Source organism: Labeo rohita, chromosome 3 (assembly GCF_022985175.1).
Source record: "Labeo rohita strain BAU-BD-2019 chromosome 3, IGBB_LRoh.1.0, whole genome shotgun sequence".
NCBI classification, from domain to species: domain Eukaryota; kingdom Metazoa; phylum Chordata; class Actinopteri; order Cypriniformes; family Cyprinidae; genus Labeo; species Labeo rohita.
This window is the reverse complement of record NC_066871.1, coordinates 11,904,458-11,929,162: the sequence shown is the minus strand read 5'-3', so window position 1 is coordinate 11,929,162 and position 24,705 is coordinate 11,904,458. Positions and strand designations below refer to the sequence as shown.

The 24,705-nt window shown below is 36.4% G+C and overlaps 2 protein-coding genes across 5 annotated transcripts in view; both read right to left on the bottom strand.

The window, feature by feature from the left end:
• The window catches only part of llgl1 (LLGL scribble cell polarity complex component 1), a 50,822-nt gene extending 29,887 nt beyond the window's left edge, over positions 1-20,935 (bottom strand). The window contains exons 1-2 of one of the 2 annotated variants that reach the window (XM_051105649.1): positions 20,696-20,935; positions 19,166-19,263 (exon numbers count right to left, since the gene is read on the bottom strand). In XM_051105649.1, the coding sequence (XP_050961606.1) occupies positions 19,166-19,263; positions 20,696-20,776 (179 nt within the window). In that variant the 5' untranslated portion in view covers positions 20,777-20,935. Of the gene's footprint in view, positions 1-81; positions 176-279; positions 2,714-19,165; positions 19,264-20,695 lie in introns of those variants that run through there. The other variant, XM_051105650.1, reaches the window with a different exon arrangement.
• Positions 20,936-22,146: 1,211 nt separating this feature from the next.
• The window catches only part of myo15aa (myosin XVAa), a 63,441-nt gene continuing 60,882 nt past the window's right edge, over positions 22,147-24,705 (bottom strand). For all 3 annotated transcript variants that reach the window (XM_051106120.1, XM_051106121.1, XM_051106122.1), the window contains 4 exons: positions 24,507-24,640; positions 24,284-24,417; positions 22,888-23,028; positions 22,147-22,735 (listed from right to left, as the gene is read on the bottom strand). In XM_051106120.1, coding sequence (XP_050962077.1) covers positions 22,634-22,735; positions 22,888-23,028; positions 24,284-24,417; positions 24,507-24,640 — 511 coding nt within the window. In that variant the 3' untranslated portion in view covers positions 22,147-22,633. The remainder of the gene's footprint in view (positions 22,736-22,887; positions 23,029-24,283; positions 24,418-24,506; positions 24,641-24,705) is intronic.

Below are 24,705 nucleotides of genomic sequence, written 5' to 3'. Positions count from 1 at the left end.
TTCTTTAAGGTCTTAATGAAAAGTCTATAATATACTTTGGTTAAAAATTCTTAATGGTAGTGTAACACAACACCCTTTTACCTTGTCAAAATCAGCTCTGCAAAAAACATCTCATTCTGGTTCAAGGCTGCTTTAAATGAAAATGAGCTCTGCTCACTCCGCCCCTCTCTTCTCTCTGTGGAGAGACAAGCCTGTTTACTTTAGACGCTAAACTTGCTAACTAGCACTTTGTTAGGAAAGGCGATCGCAAAGATTCATAAAAAAAACCCTTATACTCACTTCTGCTGTAAGTGAAGCTGGAACACAAATGATTTGTGTGAACAGATGGATATATGTAGATCGGGAGGCACATTCCCTTCACAAACAAACGTAATCCACTGCATCTTCAGCGGTCAGATGTCAGGAGTAAATGACAACCACTATGTTCATTATTACATCCAGCAACACAACACCTCAATCGCGCAATTCTTGTCTAACTTACATCCCTGCTCCAGCATCAAAACATGGAGGTTAGACTGTTACAGCTGATCTGAGGTAAAACGCTCATGTCAATCAACTATTGTGGGAGCGGCCTCTGTGGGTGTGACGCCACAACGTCAGAAAAAGGGGATATTATTTTTACAGATTAATTAATAACCACTGCATGGATTTTTATCATTATAGGGCAGATTTGTACATACACTGCATTATTAACACGCATTAATGTTCAAACAACATGTAAAAGTGAACTTCGCATCCGATGACCCCTTTAATAGACACAACTGACACATTTAAGGCTCAGAAAGATACTAAGAGCATTGTTAAAATAATCCATGTAACATCAGCTGTAGGGTTTTTAAAGTTAATCGCAACATGTGTTGAATCACTTCATGGCTGTTATGACAAGTGTTCTGCAAAATGGCAAGGTTTCTGTAACATGAGATTAATCAAATGTAATTTATTTGATTATTTTCATTACTGATTTCATCAATTACTCGCAGCCCTACTTAAGACACTTTTTGCCAATTAAACTTAGCTCCAATGGATCATAATATCTTGCAGGCCCACTTCTTTCAAAGGGAAAATCAAGCCAATCAAAGCTAAATGTGAACGCTGTGAAAAATTCAAGCAGCAACACTGTAACGACAAACTCATGAAACAGAGGATTCTCTGAGGGAATTAATTACAGTCATATAATGCTCATTAAACAGCCCACTGAACTAAATACTAAGACCTGAGCCAAAATAAAATCAAAACGACTGGCCCACACTCAATCTGATCATAAATGTCTCCAGAATAAGGAGAAATCTCCCACTTCTCTTTTTCAGTTTGACAGCAGCAGCAGTTGGCAAAGCCTATCGTGCTTTTCTTGCAGAGACTGTTGCTTAAATGATTTCTGGACGGCTATTGTAGTCTGCTTTTCATTACAAAACTACACAGCCTTCCACTCTCATAACAAAAGAGTGGATATCTAGGTCAAATCTGATCCGTTTTACGGAAAAAAAGAGACATCCTCAGAATAAATAAATTCAGCAGGCCTCTGTGAAAGACAGCAGCTCTGTAAAAGTAAAATCTTTTTTTCTTTTTAATGAGGGTGTCTAGAATGATACTCTGTGCATATTGCATACTATTTAAGCAGTATTTACCACACAAAGCATGCATTTACCAAGATGACCAACCACACCGGTGAAAATGTGCAGTATACAACCCAACAACACTATGGTAAATACCCTATTTCGCAATGCAATGTCCTAAACCTGATCATCAAATTCCAGCCTGAATAAACAAACCCTTATCAAGTTCCATTTTTGGACTAAATAGAAAAAAGATGAATTTGCACACAAAAGTATGCTGAATCAGTCAAATTTAATGCATCTTTTTTTGTTTATTGAGGGAGCTGCAATGTAGAAAAAAAAAAATAATAACTGACAACTGAAGGTTTCATTTAGTGCATAATATTTTATAATACTTCAATGGACGCATTTGTTGTATGGACACAGCAGTCATTGTTTTTTTGTATTCACTTGGACAGGGTTGGACTGGACATCATGATTCTGAACACAGGCCATTTCTCTCTGTTGAAAGTTGCTCGTGAGGCAGGGTAGGTACATCTGATTCAGACTAATGAGAAGAGATGCAGTCATGGTGCGAGGGGAGCACAGGACACACCGTCAGCTCGACTGAGTCCGGAACAAAAGCTCAGACTGTGTGGCACTGCCGCACGTCACCCTGCCACCTTACACGCAGCGCTCTGAGAGCCACTTCAGCTGCTGCCTAATCAAGCCCATAATGTCTTACACAACCAGGCTCTTGAAACGGCACCCCAGACGAACTGCTCCATTCTGAAGTCCCCTCGGTTGCCATGGCAGCATCTCTATTATGTCACACGGGAACAGGCATACTGTTATTTGCAGAAGGGGCTCATATGCCCCAAAAACGCTACACAATGAAAGGTTCAAAAGCCGGGAAACATGTAACATCTTACGCCAATCTTACACCAATTATTCTTAATAACCAGACAACATGAAAGGTCATGTTAACAGCTCAGACAATGTTTTTTATCAAATAATGGTCATAAATGGTTTATGTAACTTAAACACTTTTGCCTGCAAAAAAAACTTCTTTACCAGAAAAGGTGACATATCATGACATATCGTGAAAACCTGACTCTTTCCATGTTTAAGTGCTATAATCGTGTCCCCAGTGCATCTACAAACCCAGAAAATGTGAAAAAGGACAACCCAATAACTGATTTGGTAAGCTTTTTCACTTTTAAGATTTACATAGACATAGAAAGGGGATCTTTTTATAGTATTACCGCATCTTAATCTGTAAGTTTCCACCCACAGCAACGTCATTTTGTTTTCGCAAGAGACAATGGTCTACCAGTTCTAGCGCCATGGCAAAAGTTCGAGCAAAGCATGCTAACTGTTCTGTCGTTGCCTGCACAGATGAGCACAAAACCCAGCCTCAGAGGAGACAAGAGAGCAGTGGATTTATTGATTTATTTACTGTATATTACGCCGCCGCCACACAGATCTAATATAAACATGCGATTTAAAAAAAATTGTTTCCCAGCTATTTTTATTTCACAGACATTGTTGACTGTTTTTGTAACTCCTGTGTATTTTAACATAAACTTGTGTGTGTTTGACAGTGCAGTAAGACATGAAAGAGAACTTAGAACAGCCGTTTTCTGTTTGCATGCTTCGGATGGTTGCGCTCAGAAATCCCTATATCAGAAGTTTAAACTAATATGGTTTAAAACGCATGATTTCAACATGATAGACATAATAAAAACCAAGCAGATGTTTTTTGGCAGAGTATCTGAAATACGAGCTGTAAAGGCAGAGGTCTATTCTGGAAAAGGGGGCGGCAGCAGCTCATTTGCATTTAAAGAGACATGCACAAAAACAGGCATTTTCAAAATGATATAATAAATGATCTGTGGGGTATTTTGAACTGAAATGTCATATAGATTCTGGGAACACCTCAGACTTATATCACATCTTGTAAAAAGGGGCATAATTGGTCGCCTTTAAATAATGCGCAGATTATCTGATTCTTAATTTTTAAAAAAGTAAGTAAAATAGTAGTAAGATAACATTTTATGAACGTATTCTATAAAATAAATTTAGTATGGATATAACGATGCACAACGTCGGCTAAAAACCAATACAAATGTGTGATTCAAATTGGCTGAGATGGTAAACAAATTGCAATACAATTGGGGTTCGAGGTTCATCTCTGAGGGGAACTGACTGCTTTAGAAACGTTTTAAAAGGTATTTTCTTTTAATCTTGCCTCCGCATAAAGCATATTAAAGCAGTGTTTATAAGGGCACCTTTGCTTTGTTTACAGCGGTAACAGCGTTTCCTTGGTTTTGCCACCTGCTGCCAGAGAGTGAATTTGCGTCTTATTTAGCCCATCTGCTGTTCTTGTTTGGTGTAGAAATGTTTTAAATAATACAAGTTCACAAAAATAAAGATCAGAGCATTCTGTTTTTGCTTCAAATTTTGAAATTATCCAATCAAATTTAGACTAAATGCAGCCACAGTCTCTAATTTTAAATGAAAAGAACACAGGCAAAGCCTTAGTTTGTTTATCTGAAGACATTTCTTTTATCTGTAATATTTATTTATTTGATTTGGGGTTAGTTTTTAAATTTCTGTTTTTTTTTTTTTTTTGAGACATATTTCACTTTCACAAAGTAACGTGCAGCATTTTGTTCAAGCAATAATGAAAAGACACTGTTCAATTTATGATGTCTTAAAGGAGACCAATTTTGCCCCTTTTTACAGTACGTAATAAGTCTCAGGTGCCCCCAAAATGTGTCTTTAAAGTTTCAGTTTAAAGTTTAAAGTTTATTTAAAAAAAAAAAAAAAAAACACATATCCTTTATAATATAATTAAAACAAAACAAAAAAAAAAAGTCCATTTTGGGTGGAAGCAGAAACACACTGTTTTTGTGCATGTCTCTTTAAAACGCAGATAAGCATAGGGTTTTCTGAGCGCACACATCCGAAGTATGCACACAGAAAGCGGCTGTCACACGCATGTGAGTACTAAACCAAACTCTTTCATGTCTTATTGCACTTAAACTGTCAAATATATACACGTTTATGTTAAAAACACAGGAGTTACAAAAACAGTCAGTTATGTCTGTGAAGGTAAACAGCTAGGAAAGAAATCGCAAGTTTATATTAGATCTGTGTGGCATCAGCGTAATATACAGTAAATAAGTAAATAAATCCACTTCTTTCTTGTCCCCTGAGGCTGGGACTATAGTGTTTTGTGCTCGTCTGTGCAGCCAGCGACCGAACAGTTAGCATGCTCTGGTTAAACTTATACCATGGCATTAGAACTAGTACACTGTTGACGACTGCAAAATCAAAATGAATCGTTACATCCCTATACTTCAGTGAATGATTTTTTTTGTACATGCACTCAAAGAGTAAAGCTTGCTTTCCACAGGGCTTTCATTCTCACTGTAATTTTTATTAATGCATTTGGCAAATGCTTTTATCAGTATCACTTGTATTCTGTGGGAATCAAACCCATGACGCTCGAGCTAAAGAAGAACTCAAAAAAATAAATGACACAGGATGCTATGAAAACAACATCTAAAGGATAAAGCAATATACATATGGACCCAAACCACAAAAGACACGAACTGGACTGCATTAGAAAAAAAAACATAAGTAAGATGGGTCCCTTTGATCAGCTCCTCGCCATTCTTAAGGATTACATCATGCTCCTGCACAATAGGCAGAGAAAAAGGAAAGATAGAGAGTGGAGTGGCGGAGATGATCAATAGAGAGAGAGAGAAAAAAAAAAGGACACAATAAGTGAGGTTTAAAAAAAAAAAAAAAACACACATCACCAAAGGAGGGTCCAAGCATAGAGCACAGAAAGGCACATGAAGGATGCTGGGAGTGCAGGGCCTCTGTGCTGAGTGTGGGAACTAAACAGAAGAGCAGAAACATCTGTAAATTTCTCTCACACTCAGATCTGATTACTCCACAGGTCATTAACATGAACAGAGAGGCCCTGTCATTTTTTCCCCATCAAAAACTCCCCCCACAGTCAATATACTAAGAATTAAACCCTACTTTTTGAGCCAACCCATCCACCTCAGTGCATTGCTAATGGTGCGGAGAGATTACAAACCACGAGATGGCTGCAATCTAAGCAGAGCACCGCATGGTTTTGGTTTGTTGACATGGAGAAATAAAAGGATTTCCTGTTTGTGGTGAAGCACTTTTTAAGATTCATCATGACCTATTTGACAGGAAATTTTGTCCTTGTCTTGCAGGCCTTTGTGTGTTAGACAATCTAATTTAAGAGACCTTCACATCCTCACTCAAAGCGTCTTTCAGATACGCTCTGAACTCTGCTTTCAGAATTCATTTCCTTCAGCTACATGTCTCACATGAATACTAGTGTTCCATTGGAAGTAACGCACAGACACTCAAAACAGAACCTGATATTCCCAAGACACAAAAGACACAAAGAACATGAATTTTAAGTTAGTGAAGGCATCCAAATCAGCTAAGAAACATTTCAAAAATCACATTTTTTCCCCCTCAAGTAATCCATGAAGGTCTAACATAGCATAAGATGCCAAAAAGATTCCGCAATGCAAATTAATTTGACCCAGATTATCAATTTTACAGCCAAAGAAGACAAAGTTTACAGTAATGCAAACAGAAACTGATCCTAGTCAACACAAACCTGAAAATGTCCTTTAAATTGCTAATTTGGATGTCCGTTATACCAGAGCAGTTGTTTAGTTAAGAGACATGAGATACTTTTTTTTTTGTATAGAAATAGAAAAGAAAAAGAGATTTTCCAAAACATCTCTTTGTGTTCTACAACATAAAGTCAAGATGTTTAGAATAACATAAGGGTGAGTAAAGGACAAATTTCATTTTGTGTAATGTGAATATGACGCATGTATTACAATGCATCACAGTTTAAATTTATATGGAATGCAATTATCTACCTTTTTGACCCACTTAAGTAGGTTTTAAGTACATTTTATGCAATTTTACAATTCTGCTGTCTTTGAAATATGGTTCAAGTGTACCAAATGTACTGACAAGCATTTATGGTGAACTAAAATATTATTCAATGTCATTTCTGCTGTGGCTTGTATGAAGCTGCAAAACATTAACTTTGTGAGTAGTATTAAAGTAGTGTAAAAAGTGCAGCTCTGCTTTGTTTACAGTGGTAAACAAGGAGACGCTGTATTGCTTTTGTTCCAAAAGTGCCACCTGCTGTCAGAGAAAGAATCTGCTTGCTTATTCAGCCTGTCTGCTGTTTTCGTTGTTTTTAGATGCTTTATAAAGTATAGTTTCGCAAAGCTGAATCTATGTAAAGTTTATTACTGAGACTTCTTATCTCACAGTTCTGACTTTTTTCTCAGAACTGCATAATACAAACTCACAATTGTGAGTTATAAAGTCTGATATGTTCTCAGAATTGCAAGTTTATATCTCACAATTCTGACATGACTCGCAATTGCATGTTACAAAGATATAAACTTAAAATTGAGAAAAAAGTCAGAACTGACTTTATTTCTCAGAATTGCAAGTTCTCGCAAATCTGACTTTATTTCTCAGAATTGCGACTTTATTTCTCAGAATTACACGTTTGTCTCGGAATTACAAGTTCTTGCAAATCTGATTTTATTTCTCAGAATCACAAATGTATTTCTCAAAATTACAAGTCTCTCAGAATTGCAAGTTTCTTTTCAGAATCACATATTCATTACTTTTCAGAAACACGACTACCTTTTCAGAATCGCAACAATTTCTTTTCAGAATTGAGACTTTATTTCTCAGAATTACAAGTCTGTCTCAGAATTGCACGTTTTCTCACAAATCTAACTTTATTTCTCAGAATTACACGTTTGTCTCAGAATTGCAACTATTTCAGAATGACACGTTTGTCTCGGAATTACAAGTTCTTGCAAATCTGATTTTATTTCTCAGAATCATAAATGTATTCTTAAAATTACAAGTCTGTCTCAGAATTGCAAGTTCTGACTATTTCTTTTCAGAATCGTGACTATTTCTCAGAATTGCAACTATTTCTCAGAATTACAAGTTTGTCTCAGAATTGCATGTTTTCTCGCAAATCTGACTTTATTTCTCAATCACATCTTTATTATTTTTCAGAAACACGACTATCTTTTCAGAATCGTGACAATTTCTTTTCAGAATTGAGACTTTATTTCTCAGAATTACAAGTTTGTCTCAGAATCGCAAGTTTTCTTGCAATTCTGACTTTATTTCTCAGAATCGCAACTTTATTTCTTAGAATTGCAAGTTTAGGCCTTGCAATTCTGAAAAAAGTCAGAAGTGTAAATGTAAAACTCTTAATTGCGAGAAAAAAGTCAATTGTGAGTTAAAAAGTCTCAATTACCTTTTTTTACTCAATGGCAAAAATGGCCTTCCATAGAAGTCATAGAAGAACTTTGTTTCTGCTGCAAATTTACAAATGATACAATCTCATTTAAATCAAAAACTGTTCATGCTGCTCATAAGCAGCATCTTTGTTTGGACTGGGATTAAAATGCAATGGTAGCCTCGAATTTTAAATGAAAAGAGCACAAGCAAAGCCTTAGTTTGTTTATATGAAGAGATTTTTTATTTGCACTATTTATTTATTTGATTTGGGTTTTGTTTCAATTTAGTTATGTTATTTCACGTTTCTTTTTTACAAAGAAATGTGCAGCATTTTGCCTGAGAAATAATACAAGGAAATCACGTTTTAAATCTCATTTTGATTGTGATTGAGTAAACCCTTCCTACATTCCTACAATCTGCATGTTCTAAAAATGTACTTGTGTGTTAAAAGACATGGTCAAGACAGAACACTCTTTTTACATATACTTAAATGGAGTTTAATTTCAGTAATATCATTACATTCACATTATCTCATCTGCTTAATACTTAGTAAGTACACTACATGTGCACATTAACTGCAATTAAGCACACTTTTTCACAAGGGAAACTACTTTTAATTGAATTTATCATGACCTAAATAGTATAAATATTTAGCCATACTATAGCTACTCTCCACCCTCTCCATTACCACAAAACAGTTTTAACATGTCAAAGTCATGTAACAATCAGAACTCCCTTCCAGGGCCCCAGACTGCTCTCACAACATAAGCCAAAAACACTCTCGGAGGGCCTATGCTAGCCATCTCCTCTCCACGTACTCCCGACAATGCTCTGCAATTACTCACTCAAGCGCTAACAACAAGTTAGCAAAAGGATAATGCAATTTCACGGTCTGAATAGTGACAAACGGCAGACATTGTTTCCAAAGTCTAATGCAGTAAACATACGTTGTCCTATATTGAAGCGACAAACCTTAGTAACTATGGGGGTTTTCTCTTTAAAAAAAAAAAAAAAAAAGACCTACAAGTGACGCCTGCTGAATGAGTCATTGAATGATGGAAGAAAGCCAGACTGTTTATGCATCCACCATTTTTTCAAAGATACTTGCTAATCTCAGAGTATCATCTGATTTGAGATGCATGAATGCAATTTGAGATTCCTTCTAAAAAGAAGAAGAAAAAAAGCAAGTGACGAAACTCTGACATACAGCAGCTCCAGCTGAACTTTGGCTTGGTAAGCAGTTCTAGAAACTGCAGTTTTAGTAGCAAAGACTGAACCGTGAACTTTGTGTTACCCATAGTGCATGGCCATTTTCAGTTCATGTCACAACTGATTACACCGACTGGAAGGCGATTCCTGTGCCTGTTCTGCTTATTTCCAAAAGAGCTGAACGTCCTTATAAAAGAAGCCACAAGCAAACCCTTTCCCGTCCAGTAACTTGCCACAATTCGTAAATAAACGGAGGCTCTTTAAGTAGAAAGGTTTGCCAGCAATGAGCATACAACCGAATTCAATGAGTCTTCTTCAGTATTCGAGTTTCCAAAGGTCTATAGATTGCTTACCGGCCACAGAAGTGCACTACAGGGGGGGAAGGGGACCGATTTTGAGCTCCCTGTGTGTGTCCGTGAGGCTCACAACAGAATACTAATGGCTTTAGACTGAGACGCATGAGAGAAAAGACATGCAAAGAGATATTTAAACTTCCCTCAGCAGCACCATCTAAAACCATCAGGAAGAAACGGCTCCAAGAAAAGATAGAGCAGTTATGAATGAAGCTATGAAGAGGCGTTGGAGTGTTTCCTCAGCTGTTTTCAATCAGAAGAGAGGACATCCCTGTGTGAGAATGTGAAATGTGAGAGTAGCAGTCTTTCAAGAGGCAATCTGCCAAACTAAAAGTTGTGATAAGGCTATGCCTCTAGACCAGACAAATGTTTGAGTGTTTGCAGTGGCATAGATGCAAACTTCCTGGCTCAGATCAGAGAGCTGCAGTAATGCCGCTGGGAGACGAAAACGGATAGCTAGCGCTGTAGGATAAGACTCCATGCATACAGATCCACTTACACTGAGCTACTGCACATGATTGAGAAGACTGGTTCTACTCTAATTCTTTTGAGCTCTATGATAATGATAATGGAGAATAACTCCACTTTAAAAGTCACAGCACATTAGTGGCATAATTAACACAGGAGAGCAACTTTAGACATTAATGTGTGTGAAGGAGCGAGTACACTTTGTAATATTCTTTTTAGATGATTCATACCGAATACAAAGAAATGTGTTAAATTAGGAGGCAGAGAAAAATTGTAGGGGTTGTGCCGACTAGTCAATTAGTTCTCCCACAAGTGTTGTTTTGGTACTAGTCGTGACCACCCTAGGCTTGTTTCCCATGGGAAAGCAGCTTTTATTTATTTGGCATGCACACAGAATTAATGGTTTACATTATTCACACTGCCCACCTAAGTAGTTGCATAGGGTAAGGGTGAGTAGTTAGCAAATAGTCTACTGTGTAGACTAGACTGTGTTGATAAACAGGTCTATAGTTTATGAGAAAAACGTTTAAAGGATTACTCAGCTTACAAAATATAAAATCCCTGATAATTTACTCACCCCCACACTCTTAAAAATAAAGGTGCTTTAAAAGGTTCTTCACAGTGATGCCATAGAAGAACCATTTTTGCTTCCGGAAAGAACCATTCAGTTGGAGTGCATGTCATCAAAGATGTTCATGCCTTTCTTTTTAAGCAAAGAAATTAAGTTTTTTGAGGAAAACATTCCAGGATTTCTCTCTATATAGTGGACTTCAGTGGTGCTCAACGGATTGAAGGTTAAAAACGCAGTTTCAGTGCAGCTTTTAAGGGCTGTATACGATCCCAGCTGAGGAATAAGGGTCTTATCTAGCAAAACATTCAGTTATTTAAAAAAAAAAAAAAAAAAAGGAAAAAGTAATTTCTATACGTTTTAACTCCAGTTCAATACAGTTAGGGTATGTCGAAAAACTCCCATCTCATTTTCCCCTCCAACTTCAAAATCGTCCTACATCACTGAACTACCGACCCAGTGTTTATAAAGTAAACGTGGAGATCAAATGCTCTTTACAAAAAATGTAAAACAGCAATGTAGGACTATTTTGAAGTTGGAAGAGAAAATGAGACGAGTTTTTCGAAATACCCTAACTGTATTGAACGGGAGTGCACAGAGTATACATGTGCATCACAGAGTTAGACGAGACAAGCATTTGAGGTTAAAAAGTGCATAAATATTAATTTATTTAAGAAAAAAATCCTGGAACGTTTTCCTCAAAAAAAAACTTAATTTCCTTGCGACTGAAGAAAGACAGACATGAATATCTTGGATGATAGTGGGGGTGAGCAAATTATCAGGAAATTTTTATTCTGGAAGTGGAGTAATCCTTTAAATTCCCTTCTGGCACACTAACTATTTAATACTTTTACAGCTGTTATCTGAAGAAATAAACATACTGGCAATTTATTGCCTTTCATAAAAAAAATTGCAATTCTCACATTGAAAAAAGCCATCCATCTATATAATTCATATACATACCCGAATTTATATTAATGTATCTCTGAAGGGAACTCGCTGTCTTGGGAAATTTCCAATTGCATTTTCCTTTCATTCCATCTCTATATAATGACTACGGCATTTATAATTTTGACTGAAAATGGTTTAAATGCTGAAACGTAAGGGTATCATTTTATAAGACTTGTCAAAACTTGTATTATATGAACCATAAAGTTGTTTAAAACATAGTTTTTAAATGGTCATTTTAAAAGGGATAGTTCACCCAGAAATAAACATTCTGTGTCCCGAAGATAAATGAAGATCTTATGGGTTTGAAACGATATGAAGGTGAGTAATTAATGACAGATTTTTCATTTTTTGGTGAACTAAACCTTTAAGGTTTAGCATGTTACCATATACACAGATGTTGTTTCATTCCCACACTGCTTAACATGTAGTTCTATTCCAGTATTAAAATTTCCTGAAATAATTTCAACTGCTAATTCATACAAGCTCTTCTAAAATAATTATTTTACAGTATTAAAGGTGCATTCATTCGTATTTTAGCTAGCATTAGCATTGCTGTTCATTGTGTACTGCAAGTATTGATACCACACTGGAGTCAGACTCTGCACTGCCATCTATCAATGTGGATTTGCACATTTTATGTAAATACCGCTGATACTATTGAGTTTTAAAGAGTGGTTTACACAATAATTACTTCCTTTCCTCTTCCATTACCTGTCTGACAAAAAAAGAAAAAAAAAAAACAACTTGGATATCTTACTTCTGTGTAGGGGTGGGCAATAAGACCAAAATCTTATCAAGAATCAGGATGAAAATACAGTAGAAAAAAAAAATTAAAAAAGAAATGCTACAGACTAAAGTAATCAAAAGTACATGACAGCCAGCAGGAATATTAGACTGCTGTCACTTTAAGAGCCGCCCGGATCCAATATACTGTTACACATGTGCTTTCCTTCTGAGCTGTTTGCTTTTCACACCTAAATTACCGTGTTTATGAGGATACGTGCAAAGACAGGCATTTTGACACGTGTGTGTTTTTAACCAATCAAGGCCTATAAAGCGGCAAAAATAACTCCGTTCAGTATTCCTGCGCTCTATGGGCACCATCTTCACGTGCGTGCGCCTCTCTGACAGCACTCAGAAACAGACTCTCAAACAGCACATACAGCGAAATGGGTTCTCTTTCGCTGCTAATTGCGCTTTAACGGCCTAAAATCACTTGTTTTTGTGCAATGTGTGCAAATGATGTTTCCGTGACCACGTAGCACAGCAACGTCATGTGAGCTTGTAACCGCGCTAGAGACGATAGTCCAAAATCTCTCCCGATTGACAAATTTGTACTGGTAAATTGTGTAATACTGGTATATCGCCCACTCCTACTTTTCTGTCATCATATCTTCCCACCTGTATACTGACAAATGCTTTACTTGACACTTTAGTTGCAGCCAATGATCATTCATATTAGTTGTGATATTTGAGTATAAATGGCGCCTGTTAGATTAGGATAATGAGCTCTAATGTGCACCAAGCAAAGAGGGGGATGCCATAGTAATAACAGAAATTCATTTTGGGACCACACCTCATTTCAGCACAGCCACAACCGACAACAGAAGCAGCATTTCTGACAGTTACATGGCTCAGCCTTCCAGACGCTGTCAATCACGAAAGCTGTCGCTACTAAAATCTGAAGCACATCCTGATTACAAGCCTGCTCCAGCGGTGGCCCGGGAGACCATTTCAAAAGACGTCTTTGAGATGAGGACCGGCAACAAAAGTGCAGAGGAATGTCCTCTTACAGCAGAGGGTGAACTTAGGGCACAGCCACATGCATTCTTTAGGAGTGAACCCGGCACTTCCAACAGCTCCTCTGTCCCAGCAGTCTCATTACTTTCCACTTCGCCTTGCTAAAACCCCCTCATCTGTCCTCCCCTTTAGCTTTAAAATATAGTCCCCACCCCTGCGCCTCAATTTGTGGTGGCAGCGGAGACACATTTATGATCAGACAGGCTCCTATTACATCGAATGCTCACTAAACTGAAGCCATGACACAAAAGGCAACTGTAAACATCTCACTTAGGTCACAAGTCTTCAAAAGGTCAGCAAAATGGCTGGATTTTAAAGTTTGTGTTCAAAATGTCTGTAATTTTTTCCACTTACCCTGACTTCCATAATTTGGTTAAACAGACATTTCTGTCCTAAAATCTACAAATGGCTTACTAATATCTATTTGGACATTTAACAACAACAACAGAAGAAAGAATTTTATTATCAAAAAAAAAACACCCCAGTACTTTAATGGTACGGTTAACGGCTTTGTCACTGAATAAATGAATCCATCAAAGTTTCTGTTAACGGTTTTGCACAGAATGAGCTGGACAAATTCTGATGACAGCACCCTTGATCAGACGCACTTCAGACTGGGCCGTTCTGGCATCTGACATCGGGATGACCGGGGCTGTAGAGCTATGCACATCACAGCAATCTAGCCTTTGATGTGCAAACCACACATCTGGAGCTGAAACCAATCCAGATAAAATGGAGCTTATCAAACCACAGCAGCATTCCAGTTTTCTCCAACTAATAAAGAAAGCACTGACAGCTTAATCAAATAACTCAGCATGAACTGATAAAATACTGGACGATTGTGTGCTGTGTTCAATTTATACTCATGACCCATAGGAAAAGAGTCTGGAATCATTGGGTCTCCACTGCACTTAAAGGAATAGTTTGCCCAAAAATGAAAATTCTGTTATTAATTATTCACCTTCATGTCTTTCCAAACCTGTAAGACCTTTGTTCATCTTCAGAACACAAATTAAGATATTTTTAATGAAATCTGAGAGCCTTTGAGAGCACCACTGATGTCACATTGATTCCAACGATGTCCTTACTATGTTTCTGTTACATTGCCATCTATGCAGGGTCAGAAAGCTCTTAGATTTCATCAAAAATATCTTAATTTGTGTTCTGAAGATGAAGGTCTTAAGGGTTTGGAACGACATGAGGGTGAGTAATTAATGACAGAATTTTCATTTTTGGGTCAACTATCCCTTTAATGAATTAGAGACAGGAGTTTAGTTTGAGAGACATATGCTGAACTGTGTTGATTCCATGTCTGTCTGTTTATTTCCACAGAGCTAGAAAGTCACTCATTTCACAATGTTGTACACATCCCCCACCCATTGCATGAATGTGCACTACACCAGTTTGAAACTGCAGTTAATGCAAAGTGTAAGAATAGTTTATGCGTTCATGTCAAATTATCACTGGCTGCATGCAAAATCTTATAGAACAACTCGTATAGTTCTGCTTTTATGACACGATAGGAGAAAAAAAAAACGATATCACCCTAAATGCATTGTATTGATCTTATTGTGAACAATTCATTCAGTGCATGTTTTATTTATTTTTTTTTTTTGGGCCATCAGAGGATTTAACAAAAATTAGGGATGTAACGTTATTATCAATTTCATGTTATCGCAATAGCAAAACTGTCTTGATATTGTCGTGCTCACTTGGCACAACAGGATATGAAACAACTGGTCTTCTGGGCAAAAAGTGTTAATTTTAAAAATATATTTAAACTACTTATTCTAACATAGAAGGTCTTTAAAGTTGTGTTTTGGGCCATGATTTGACAGTATCTGTCAAACTAAAACCGAAAGAGCAGTATAGCTCCCTTCATCAAGTCTGTTTTCGCTGCACATTTCAAAGCAAAGCGCACACTTCGCTCAGGCGATCAGCTCGTGATCCGGTGTTTTTCGCACCTCAGAACAGCTCCGTTCACAGTGAATGAACGCACTGAACTCATTTATTGCATGTGCTGTGACTAGTGCCTGTCAAAATAAAGCTTAAAAGTGCAGTATGAATTGCTGACAGCTAGTTTTCATTATTATTATTAGAATATTCTAATTTGTTCAGCTTCCCAAAACACCAGTGTGACTGTAATTTAGGCTAAGACAGTATATCACAACTAAAAAGAGGGTTGAGTCCCCTTTAAAGTTCAGGTACAAGTCAATTCACAGATTTTTTTGACTTAAGTTTTCTTAGTTAAGAACATGGGTTGAAGATCTTAATTTTGAACTCTCAAAGTGCATTAGATAGAATAATTGAACTTTATAATGTACAAAATCGTCAATGTTCCAATTCTTTATTTGTCTTTTTTTTTTTTTTTTTTTTTTATAAATCGCAATAAATATCGTACTGCGGACTTCATATCGCAATATTATCATATCATGACATTTTGATATTCTCACATCCCTCAGATTCCACATACTGAAATAGCTGCATCTCGGCCAAATATTGTTCTATCCTGACAAACCATATATTGATGGAAAGCTTATTTATTCAGCTTTCAGATGACACTTATGACTGGTTTTGTGGTCACAAAACCAGTCATATGTTCATTTTTGGTTATCCATTACACTCAGATGTGCATCACAATACCAATAACAACTGAAATTACATTACACTGTTACTTTAATAAAGCAATCAAAATGATTCAGGAGTCACTGGTTTGAATCATTCTGACAAGTCCTTATTTAACTTAAACATATGACTCACTTACCAATCTGCAAGTTTCACGTCAATGATTCATTAGTTTAATATAGTCATAAAGCTCCTCTAACTTGCTGCAACATCAAAAAACAAAAATATTTTTACTTTTTATCTCTATACTTCAAAGTCATGCCTTTTTTCGTGTCTATCCTTATTTTTATAGCTTACTAAAAGCCTTAGGACAAGGGTAATAAAAAAAAAATTAAATAATAATAAAAGTTATTGCAGTTTTCCCCCCTCATATTTCACTCTAAAGATTGAGCATTCCTTTCTAGCTAGGCCCTAAAATAAAAAGTTTTGGTATCCACTGGTTTTTGGAACATTTTGGCTAATTTGATAATGCTTTAATATAATAGTAACAAGTTTAAATCCATTCTGCAGAATTCTGCACAAAACAAACCACCGTTACACCCAGTCATTTAGTTTTCCTCATTAAAAAAAATAATAAGGAAACGTCTGAACAGAACTTCTAAGATTTTCAAAGAGAACTCTTAATGACAGAAGAGAGAAGTTTGCCATCGCTAAACTAATACTATATTCCCAAATGTTATTCAAAGACATCCAGTTTTAAAAAGGATGGAGTCAGGCTGGGTAAACCAAACTTTGATCTCTCCTCACACCCCCTTCAACACCCAATCAGAGGAAATGCTTTCAAAGCCAAACCTCTCATTACTCAACCTCTGAACACCTCATTTATTTACACCGACCGGTCCCTGTCCTCTCTCCATCATGAGTCTTCTTGTCTGATGGATGAGGCATTAGTTTCGAAGTGCTGACAGATATTCGCTCAGATCTGGTGAGTGGCAGGTTGTCAGATCAGGATGTCCCGCAGCTAGCGCCCTCCTCCCCTCCGCCCCGAGTGAGTCAAGGCTGCAGACTGAGCGTCTCTCAGCTGGGCTGTGCCTGACACTACCAGCCTCCTAAAGCTCAAAGACCTGTACTGTACGATCACAATCGCTATAATATCACCGATACTGCTTGAATCTCAGCTTCCATCGCAGAAAAAAAAAAAAAGCAAGCACGACTGTGAAAGAATGTTGGATGCATTCCATAATACTTGGCCTGTCTGACCTGTCCGGTCCAAGAGGACTAGATAATAACAGCTCACCAGAGGAGTCTCCAAAACTTTATTCTGATAGTATCCTCCTAAACATTCCTTCTACCCACTACAGACTCAAACATTCAGGCCTGGACAGCGTCGACTATAATTATGACAATTTAGAAAAGTTTGTTTGCAAAGTACCAAGTTTTAGAGGCCTAGCACAACATGTAATGAGCCACATTGTGTACAAAGACAGATGACTCAAGTCTTCAACACAACAGAGCCATACATCCAGAGTAATTCATCACAATCAGTGAACCATAAACTAGGACATTCACTCGCTGTCTGTCTCATTGATTTAGATAAAAATGACCAGATCTTTCTCAACATTTTACGAAATGTGCTCAGTTTGAAAAAGCTTCCGCAAGGATGTAACGTGCTGAAGAAGCTGGTGTTATTGTAAAATGTCAGTAGTTCTCACAAAAGTTTGGATACATGCTATTATGCAGACAAATACAAACTGTACTTAGAAATTAATTTCTTTAAAAACTTGTTTTAATGAATGATTTGGACTGCAAAGTTTAGAATCATAGTAGCTTACAAAACCAACTTATAGAATCACTGCAATCTACACAAACAGTACTTTCAAAATTGTTATAAAAATAAAAAGAATTTTGATTGACATAATTTATAAACTACTGAGGCGTGCACAAACTTTTGTGTAGATATGGACTCTCGTTCAAGTGTTTAGGGTCAAGATTTTTTAATGTTTTTGAAAGAAGTCTCTTTTGCTCAGCAAGGCTGCCTTTATTTTATGAAAAAACACAGTAAAAACGGACACTGTAAAATATTAATATTAAAATGTAATTTCGAGAAATATTAAACTGTATTTTTTTCCTCTGAGGCAAAACTGGATTTTCAGCATCATTACCCCAGTCTTTAAAGTCACATGACCCTTCAGAAATCATTCTAATTTGCTGATTTGGTGCTTAAGATTATTATTATCACAGTTGAAAACAGTAGTGCTGCTTCATATTTTTGTGAAAACCGTGAGTTTTTTTTTTTTTTTTCCCAAGATTCTTTGATGAATAGAAAATTCTACGGAAGTCCGTTTTCACCACTAAATAATAATAAAATAAAAAAAAAAAAAAAATGAAAAAGTTAATTGTGATTTTTTATCTCAGAATTCATAATTTTTTTGAAATTGCAAGATATAAACTCACAATTGGAAGTTATAAATTGTGAGTTTATATCTTGCAATTCTGACCGTTTCTCAGAACTGTGACTTTATTTCTTAGAATTGTGATTTATTTCTCAGAATTGAATGATACAAACTTGCAATTCTGACTTTTTTTTCTAAGAATTGAGACTTGCCAATTCTGAGAAATTAAGTCAGAATTGCCAGATATAAACTCGCTATTGGAAGTTATAAATTGTGAGTTTATATCATGCAATTCTGACTATTTCTCAGAACTGCGACTTTATATCTCACAAATGCGACCTTTTTCCTCAGAATTGCATGATCAAAACTCGCAATTCTGACTTTTTTCCTCAGAATCAGGATATAAATTTGCAATTTTGAGAAATGAAGTCAGAATTGCGTGACATAAATTTGCAATTCGAAGTTATAAATTGTGAGTTTACATTTTGTAATTCTAACTTTATAACATGCAATTGAGAGTTATTAAGTATGAATTGTGGGATAGAAACTTTGCAATTGCAGGTTTATATTTCACAATTCTAGGAAAAAAAGTATTTCTCTCGCAATTCTGACTTTATAACTCGCAGTTGTGAGTTTATTTCACGCAATTCTGAGAAAAACACCAGAATTGCGAGATTTAAGTCAGATTTGTGAGATAATAAATGGCAATAAACTTTTTTTTTTTTTGGTGGAAATGGGCTTCCATAGAATTCTAAACAGCAATAATTTGAAATCAATTTTTTATAACAATGTAAAAGTTTTGTTACTGTGATGTTTTATTAATTTAATGTACAAGTCCACTTGCTGAATAAACATATTAATATCTTTAAAAAAATATATATATATATTATTTTACTTACCCCAACCATTTGAACGGTAGCGTTACATCATTAATTCCATTTGAGTAAATCGCTCACAAAAGGATACATTTTGATGGCCCCTGATTTAGTTCCAATGGCCATAAGCTGCAGTTTGGGATCATAGGCCAAAGCACTTGGCTGGTTTGGGAATCCATGTTCAACTGTCTGAGTAAAAAAAAAAAAAAAAAGAAGAGGAAAATTACACATTCAAAACTTAAACTCACATGTAACGTACATCATATAGCCTTAAAAAAGGAACCAAATCATACTTCATTGACCTCATGAGCCCTGATGCTACAATTAACAATACAGTAGATCTATTCAGTGCAGTCTTGTCAGGAAGGGGATTTCCTTGTTTTGACAAAAAAAAAAAAAAAAAAAAAAAAAAAACCATAACGCAGAACCAGAAATAGCAAGGACAGAAATCTAGTAGATTTGACAGACAATCTCAAATTCATCTTCACAGGCTATCAAAAGTGATTTACAGAAACATGTTGTTGGGCCATTTTAAAAATGTCATCTTAAATCAACACACAAATTTAAGCAAAACCAGGCTTGAAGTTGGCCGAATCTCTTTTCACAGGTTGACAAAGTGTGACATGATAAATAACAGGACCTTTCTGTACCATTACACACAGTGTCATGACGCTTCATCAGCATGACACACACACACACAAACCTTCATTACACATCGTCTCTCTGTTTTTCCTAAACCATCTGTGGATCATCAGCAGCATTTGAGAGCAAAACAAAAGTGGGGACATTAGTACTTTTAAAACATGCATAATACTGTATCTCTCATTTCCTCCTGTTTTGCTTTACACTGAGGAGGAGGAGGAGGAGGAGGGGTAGAAATGTTTGATGGTGCTGTAACGGTGCCAGAGTTTGGTCATCAGTAAAAAGCCTACAATCAAACTCTTTCAATGTTTTTGGCAGGAAAGCAGTAACATGTTCATTATGATTTAAGAGCAGCCTCATTACAGAGAGCTTAAAATCACGCTGCAACAGCAACTGCCAGCATCATTGCAAGATACATTCAAGGCTCAAGCACAAACATAAATAAACAAACATTATTTATTTAGTTATTTTTAAACTAAATAAAAGACTCACTTTAATACTCATTGCTAAATAAAAAAACACTAAAAATATTTTAGCACGGTTAAAGTTACAAACATGAGAAAACTTTGAGGTCACTTATAATAGACAACACGCCCGATCTGATTTAATGAGCTCCATTGATGAAGATGAATATTACACGCAAACACATTTTTCATTCTTTCAAAGCTATGAAAGTCCAACTGTGCACTAATAAAAAGAAAAGCTTGCTACATATAAAGCACTAACTGTTTCAAACAACTTTCATACGCTTATATTGTCACATCTGGCTATGATAGTTGTAAAACATTGCCATATTAGCAACTGCACGTTATTAAAAATAAAACGACTGAAATAGAACACGCTCACAATATGCAATTTCTGAACACATTTACTTGAATTAGGCTAAATGTTTTTTTAGTCGATTTCAGTGCAACCCGAAACCGCATGCATGCTCGAGAGAGGGAGAGAGAGGAGACCCAACGCTATATATCCCACATACCTTATTGAATGCAAACAGATCCTGCTTGATTTTCTCACGATGAGGGTCGTTTCCCTGCCGTCTGAACCTAAACTTCATCATCCTGAAGCCGAATCAGAGAAATATCGCAGCCCGCGCCGTCTCAGATTGAGATAAATTCCGTTAGGCGTGAATCGGTGCAGAGAAACAATGTGATCCTTCATGCAAGCTCCAGTTTCTTTTGTATCCACTCCTCAAGCCGTGCAAGTTTTCAGCTGTGTGTTTATGCAGTTTGACCACAGGGCAAGTTCACAGGAACCACGTCTTAGGGGAGCCAATCAGAAGGCACGAATCTGTGACCAATTCACCAAACCACGCCCACAGACAGCGTGCGTGTGGAAAACGCGGATCAGGATTTGCCTGGATTAGCTTTACTCACTCACACGTTTGAATTGCCTGGCAGCAATTCAGTTTCACTGCATGGAGAAACCAGCCAATCACATCATGTTATTTTAGTAGTATTTATATACTATTACAGTTTTTATTCATATGTTTGATTAACTTAATTTTAGGTGAATTTTTAAGAATATGTAATTGTCATTTTTATTATTAGTTCCTTTAAATATTACTATTTAGGTTTAAATTATTTTTATGAGTTTTAGTTTTTTTGAATGTTGTTTTATGTTGCTTATATATATTTCCAGTTAATAATTTTAGTGCTTCAGCCTAAACGTATTGCCCATATTGCCTATAGTGTTTTTTTTTAATATAATATTTATTTTTATGTAAATATTTGTTTACATATGCATGATCCTTCAGAAATCATTCTAATATTCTGATTTGCTGCTCAAAAACATTTAATTATTTTAAGTATAATTGTTAAAATTCATTTAAGTATAATTTCTTTAGGTTTCTTTGATGAATAGAACGTTCAGAAGAACAGCATAGAAATATATATATATATGTGTGTGTGTGTGTGTGTGGGTGACCCTGAACCAGTCATAAGGGTCAATTTTTTGAAACTGAGCTTTATACATAATCTGAAAGCTGAATAAATAAGCTTTCCATTGTTGTATGGTTTGTTAGGACAGGACAATATTTGGCCGAGATACAACTATTTTAATATATGGAATCTGAGGGTGCAAAAAAAAATCAAAATATCGAGAAAATCACCTTTAAAGTTGTCCAAATGAAGCTCTTACTAATGCATATTACTAATCAAAAATTAAGTTATATATTTACAGTAGGAATTTTACAAAAAATCTTCATGAAACATGATCTTTACTTGATTTCCTAATGGTTTTTGGCATAAAAGAAAAATCAATAATTTTGACCCATACAATGTATTTTTGGCTATTGCTACAAATATACCCCAGCGACTGGTTTTGTGGTCCAGGGTCACATATATATAATTCAATGTATTAACAATGTTACATGATTCCTCAAATTCTGAATCTAATGTTTAAAAAAAAACACATATGGGGACAACACAGGTCAGTTGTGTTTTTTTATTATAATTTTTTTTAGAATAAAGACTTCATATTAAACCTACATTCATTGTGCATATACTTCCTTTCCCCTTCACATCCACATGACAAATAAATGCAAACAATATGTAAATATTTAAAACATATAATAGTCTCAAGTAGTGCAAATCAGTATTTAAGAGAACTTCAAAAACAGTGGCTAAAAATTGTTTTCCTCTCTCTCTCATACAAAAATAAAGTCTTCCTGATCACACAGTCCAGAACTAGAGGTAGAACTACACTGTTTTAAATTATGGGCCCATATGTTCGACCTAAAGGAATGTTTGCGAATTATTGTGCATGACAAGCTGATCCTGAAACTTGGTTTTAAAATTGCAAACAGGCATATTGCACTATCAATAAAGACAGGTGGCTTTCGAAGTGTAGGAGTTTAATAGTGTCTGATTGCAATTATTGCTATAAAAGTAATAAATAACATCTGTGAGAAGAGGTGCTAGAGCAGAGTGATTTCACTGGGCGGCAGAGTAAGTCTCTTCTCTCGTACTGACAGCAGGTTCTCCATATGCATGGCGATTACACTGCACAGCTCAAGACTCTGTAAAGGCAAACGCACAGGATTAGGCTCCGCCCACACTTTGCCCAACTCAGATTAACAACACACCTTAAAAGGGCATTAAAATGAGCAGATATTAGACGATTAGATTCTGTCATGATTTGCAACCATATATTCCTTCATTTAGTCCATACCTGGTCCAGCTGTAACTGTGTAATGCGTTGAGACATTAGGTCACCCAGCATTATCTCCACGTACGGGTAACTGGAGCCAGCTGTGGGTCTCTGTGTACGGGTGGACTGGACCTCCTTCAGCGGAAACTTCACCATCGGCTCCTGAAGAACATTGAAAACAGCTGTGAAGTCTATATGTGACCGTGTTATAGAATATCATGGGAGGAAATGCAGATAAATTTGCAGTATAATGGACTCTTTAGGAGTGTCAAAGCAGATTACTTATCTAATCACTGAATAACTGCATGCATTTGCTTGTATAAATTAAACAACTTGGAAAAAAATTAACTTATAACCTTGTCATTTAAAGGAGACCTATTATGTCCCTTTTTACTGTCTGTGAAGTTTCAGCTCAAAATACCCCACAGTTCATTTATTGTATCTAAATGTCTAATTTGAGTGGAAGCAGAAACACGTGCATGTTGTGCATGTCTCTTTAAATGCAAATGAGCTGCTGCTCCCGCCCCCTTGTCCAGAATAGGGCAGTGCCTTTACAGCTCATTCCTCAGATACTCTGCCAAAAAACATCCATTTGGTTTTGATTATCATGTCTATCACATTAAAATCATTTTAAAGCCATATCAGTTTAAACTTCTGATATAAGTTTTTCTGAGCACACACATCCGAAGCACACGCACAGAAAGCAGCTGTCACACAGCAACACGTGAGTATTAAACTAAGTTCTCTTTCATGTCTTATTGCGCTTAAACGGTCAAACACACAAGCTTGTGAGTTGTGAGTTACAAAAACAGTCTGTTAGGTCTTTGAATCACATTTATATTAGATCTGTGTGGCAGCGGCGTAATATACAGTAAATAAATCAATAAATCCACTGCTTTTGCCTCACTTGTCTCCTCTGAGGCTGGGACACTAAATAGTTAGCACAGAACAGTTAGCATACTTTGCTCAAACTTTTGCCATGGCGTTAGAAGTGGTACACCTCCGTCGCTTGCGAAAACTAAATGGCGGCAACATGGGTGGAAATGTGTAATAAGATCTCCTTTCTATGTCACAAGGGGAGCTAAATTTAAGCGGCACCAAAAAAACGTACTGGGTTCTTCTTTTTCACATTTTCTGGGTTGGTAGATGCACTGGGGCCCTGATTATAGCACTTAAACACGGAAAAGTCAGATTTTCATGAAATGTCACCTTTGTTTTCAAATAAATGCAGCCTTGATGAGCGTAAGAGACTTATTTACTCACCCTCATGTCATTTCAACCCTATGACTTTCTATATTGTGACTGAATTGTAATTTTTAGGTCAGCTGTTATTTAAAAATATACTGTGGTCTTACAAATACAGCCTAACTTTACACAGGCTGTTAGTTAGCATTTGAAATAAAGGGGTTAAACTTACATGAGTATCTTTTCTTAGAAAGTTCAGACCATTTTGATTGACAGCCAGTATGCATGGGGTGTCGATAGCACTATTGCTGCTGCTCAGTATGTAGAAGAATGACGAGCCAAACATGGGAAAAGCACTCACGAGCCCTTAAACAGAAACACAAGCACAACAATCAGCTATTGATTAAAAGACTGCACACTTTCACATTGGCTGTTCTCCTAAGTCAACACCTCACCCAGAAATTGTGCTTTGGCCTGATGAGGAGTGAGGGGTTGCACCTGCTGCATGTGTTGGGTCACCATGTTTAACCATTGCTGCTGCCGTTGGAGACCAAAAAGCTGGGTGGGAATATACTCCTGAACCTCATGGCTGATGGCAGAGAACAAGAGAAGACTTTACATGACTTATATTACCTCGGGGACATTAGCCAGGTC